Genomic DNA, 4,282 nt, shown 5'->3' with positions numbered 1-4,282 from the left:
GCTACCGATCACTATCGGCCGATAATCACGTTGGGATGATTGATCGGTGGTCTCTAAAAGGCCGATCTCAAAAAAACGATCTCAAGCTGACGACGCTGCCGTGAGAGGTTTGGCACGACATGCAGCGTCTCAGTCTCTGTCCGGTGCGGATGAAATCATTATATTCACATTACTCCGTTTGCAGTGCGTATGTGGTGCGTATTTTTTCTCATGTTAACAGATTAGTAAATCGTTCACGCTGCACACGGTTACGATCCGGCAGTGCGTTCAGGAGCAGTGCGTCTGCAGCAGTGCAGAGATCGTTTCAGCACCGAGTCTATTGCTGTGCTGCAAGCACTGAATTACAGTAACAGCGCATTGTTTGCAGTAAATATGAACATGGATTGATACGAAAATGTAGTAATTACACCATAAATGCATATAATTAAAGTCTACTGTGTTTCACAGTCAACACATATGGCTTTTTGGCTAGGTTTAAAGGGAAAGAGCACTTATTTGGCGTAATATTTCTATGCAGAAATTGACTTTGGCATGCAAAAGACTGATAAATTCATAATTAACGGCATGGGTTCAGTCGACAGAAATACGGGACACACAGGCCTATAATAACTGCTGAAATGTTTGCGGGGGCAGATCTCAGATCAGTCTGAGCGCTCGTGACTCACAGTGCAGCCGTACACCTGCAGCTGCCACAGACTCGGACGCTTGTCGTGGTAATAATATAAACAGCAAACGTTCGCGTGTCCGCGCTTAATGCGCATATCCTATATGAAAAGCATTTTAGGGGGCCCTTGGCTTTTGGGGGCCCAAGGCGGTCGCCTACCTTTGCCTAATGGGTAAGTCTGCCCCTGCACACCGCATATGCAGAGGAAGAGTTCAGCCCCTTTCACACATGCAGTCTTCACTGGTAAACTGGCTTGGAGATGGCTTGATTACTCTGAGCTGTTTACGAAGCTCCGCTGCTTTTCTAATAGCTTTTCTATGTAAATATGACGCTAGATGGAAATCTTTGACCATTGAGCCTCGCAGCTTTTTCAAGGTGTCGCGCTCGAGACCCAGGCTTCATCTCCATTCATCAGCTGCGACTCTGCAGTTGGATACTATTTGTATCCAAACAATTATTTGTTTTTATGTAAGTACATAGTAGTTAAAGACACATTTGCTGCTACTGAGGTGGGATACGGTTAAGGTTAGGGACAGGTTTGGTGGTCTGGTTGGGTTTAGGTTAGGTTTACGGGTGGGTTAAGGTGTAGTGGTTCGGTCAACAGTATAATTATAGATGTGATTACAGAAATTAATTACAAATGCAACCACAGGAAGGTATTTAAAATATAAGTACAGTATAAAAACAATAAGTGCATTGTATCAAACGATTGATTTAAATGTAAGTACATAGCAGTTAAACACACTCAAATACACGTCAAACCTTTATGACTTTTGTTCTTCTGTGGAACATAAAAAGAGATGTTTGGAAGAACGCTGGGAACATTGGACTCCATTGACTTTCATTGCATAATCATAAAACACTGAAACATTTCTCAAAATATCTTCTTTTGTGTTCCAACGAAGAAACAACGTCTGATTGACATGAGGACGAGACCAAAAGCTTTCAGAACAACAATAAAGACTACGAGACGCGTCGCTCTACAGCTCCATCCAGTTCACGTCAATTAACCACCAAACTAATTAATCCAACTGATTGAATGAAATTTCCTACTGAAGCCCGGTTTACCAATGATTCTCCAGAAGTGTTAAGCAGTAAAAATCAGCTTTGAGACACCCATCCATTCACATTGTGTTCTTCTCACAGGGGTCATTAAGATCAGCTCAACTCGTTTAGACTAAAAAATTCAGCTCTAGGGCCTGAAGAACCCCGGGGCCCGGTAGTGCAGGTAAATCCGGTTCCAGTCCTCCAGAATGACCAGAGATCAGGAGACAACCGGACAAGACTTCAGACGATCAGTGAGACTGAATAATACCATACATGTAGCTGCTTAGAACTAAATACTGGAATAATGTCACTTCACTACTGTAAACACACACTTATATCAATGCATACCAATAAGAAACATACGAGCTGATTCAAGCGACGCCATAAAAACAAACATGCACAAACGCCAGATAATCCACATCCATCACGAGTGGAAAGACAGCTGATAGGAAACGTCTGTCAATGATAAAGTCTGGTAACTGAAGAATGGACATTGTTTAGTTAACGCAGCACGCCTGCGCCGATAGTCTTAAAAATAAAGGTTCTTCATTGACGTTAATGGTTACATGAAGAACCTTTAAAGGGAAAGTCCACATAAAAATTAATATTCTGTCATCATCCACTGGTTCCAAACCTGTATGAGTTTCTTTCTTCCAAACAGTTGCCGGTACCCATTGACTTCTATATAAGGGGTATTAAAAATACTATGGAAATCAATGGCTACCGGCAACTGTTTGTTTGCCAACATTATTCAAAATATCTTATTTTGTGTTCAACAGAAGAAAGAGTAATGATGACAGAATTTTCATTTTTGGGTGAACTGTCCCTTTAACAGCCACCAGATCTTTCCATCGCACAAAAACGTTCTTTATTCTAAGAAAACGCGGTTCTTTTTTAGAGCTGTTCATAGAAAGGTTGTTTGGGGAACCAAAAATGGTTCTTCTATAAAAAAAAAACTTTATTTTAAAGTCAGCATGAAATCAAAATTGACTTTATTTACTTTACTAGCGCACATTGCTAGTCTTGATGTGAGCAATTAATCAGTGCAAGTTAATCTGCTGAAAAAAATTGTTTGTCTTGGTAATTTTCAATAAAAATCTGAACATTTGGTTCAGCTCTGGAATGGCATTCCTTCTCTGATGACGTCAGTTTGACGGCTTAAACACGCCCCTCTAACGGTTAGATTGCTGTGAGTGAGCGACAGAGAGGAGGAGCGCAAAAATAAAACCACGCCCTCTATTCAATATTCCGTTTCTGATGGAAATATGTCACTGCACTGAAATAAAGTCGGCAGCAACATCCGGTTCACGCGGACTTTAAGAGTTTTCTGTCAGTTTGCACTGATGAAAAGGACTGTTTAGAAACATGACGTCACAATAGTAGCACTACTTTGCGCGGCAGACTAATCACTCAGAGTTCTGCTTTATTTATACTTTACTTGATTACTCGCGCGTGACGCTGCGCGCGCGCTCCCGCCGCCTCGCTGACAGCACGCGCGGAGGGAGAAGAGCGTCAGGTTATTATTTAAACACGTTTTCATGAACACAAACACATTTTCAGAGTATTGCTGAACATAAAAACAGCGCGACATCTACAATCCAACGCGCGGCACACGCGTCGCAGGCACTTCCTCAGAACTCGCGCCATGCAGCAGCCGCTCGCGCGCGGCGCCAACGCGGTATTTCTGTTTATGATTTCTGTAATATTTAACTGTCATTAATGTGATTACGGCTCTCTTCGCGCGGCTGTTTAGTCAGCTAATGTCAGTGAGCGGAGGAAGCGACCGCGCGCGAGCGGCTACCGTTAAGCTAACGCGACTGTTTCCACTCACTGTGATCTGCGTACGCCAGGCGTCGCCGGTACCGGGGCTCGGTGCGCACACGCGTCACTCACAGCGGCGATCCACGAGCCAGAAAGCCTCGACGCGACGCCCGAGCCCCGCCGGCTCAGCTGTCAGCGCGTCCGTCCCTGCAGCAGCTCGCCTCAGAAACACGCACTCGGCGCCCGCGCCACGCTAACGACAGAGTTGCGTACCATTCTCTTCACCGTTCAGACTCACGACGCGCTGATCCGGGGCGTCTAGCCATCTATCGGCGCCGTGCTGCTCGGTAAGCCTCGGAAGGAGAGCCCGGTGGCGGCGGAGGGAGTCGTGTGCGTCAGCTGCAGCTCCAGCGGAAGGTGGATTTTTCATAATTGTGCGACTCTAGACTGACGCGGCGTGACGGAGTCGGTTTGAGCCCTGCCCCCCGCTGAGTCAGCCCGCAGCGCGTCACATGCTCACCTACAGACACACACTGCTGGAAGTGAGAGAGAGTAAGACAAGCTGTACAGGAGTATGGTAATAATCATCCGGAACCATAGTAATCCTCACTGCACAAGAACTCCAACGACTGAGACACAAACACACTCACTCACACTCTCTCTCTAACACACTCACTCACTCACTCACACTCTCTCTCTAACACACTCACTCACTCACTCACACTCTCTCTCTAACACACTCACTCACTCACTCACACTCTCTCTCTAACACACTCACTCACACTCTCTCTCTAACACACTCACTCACAC

At 45.3% G+C, this 4,282-nt stretch overlaps 1 protein-coding gene across 1 annotated transcript in view; it reads right to left on the bottom strand.

Moving 5' to 3' along the window:
- LOC107715248 (transient receptor potential cation channel subfamily M member 7-like) overlaps positions 1 to 4,021 on the bottom strand; it is a 44,205-nt gene extending 40,184 nt beyond the window's left edge. Inside the window, exon 1 of the mRNA XM_016521333.1 lies at positions 3,746 to 4,021. Within this exon, the coding sequence (XP_016376819.1) occupies positions 3,746 to 3,748 (3 nt within the window). The 5' untranslated portion in view covers positions 3,749 to 4,021. The remainder of the gene's footprint in view (positions 1 to 3,745) is intronic.
- Positions 4,022 to 4,282: the final 261 nt, after the last annotated feature.

This window comes from Sinocyclocheilus rhinocerous, unplaced genomic scaffold (assembly GCF_001515625.1).
Source record: "Sinocyclocheilus rhinocerous isolate Xijiao unplaced genomic scaffold, SAMN03320098_v1.1 scaffold19222, whole genome shotgun sequence".
NCBI lineage: Eukaryota > Metazoa > Chordata > Actinopteri > Cypriniformes > Cyprinidae > Sinocyclocheilus > Sinocyclocheilus rhinocerous.
This window is presented reverse-complemented; position numbering and strand designations above follow the sequence as displayed.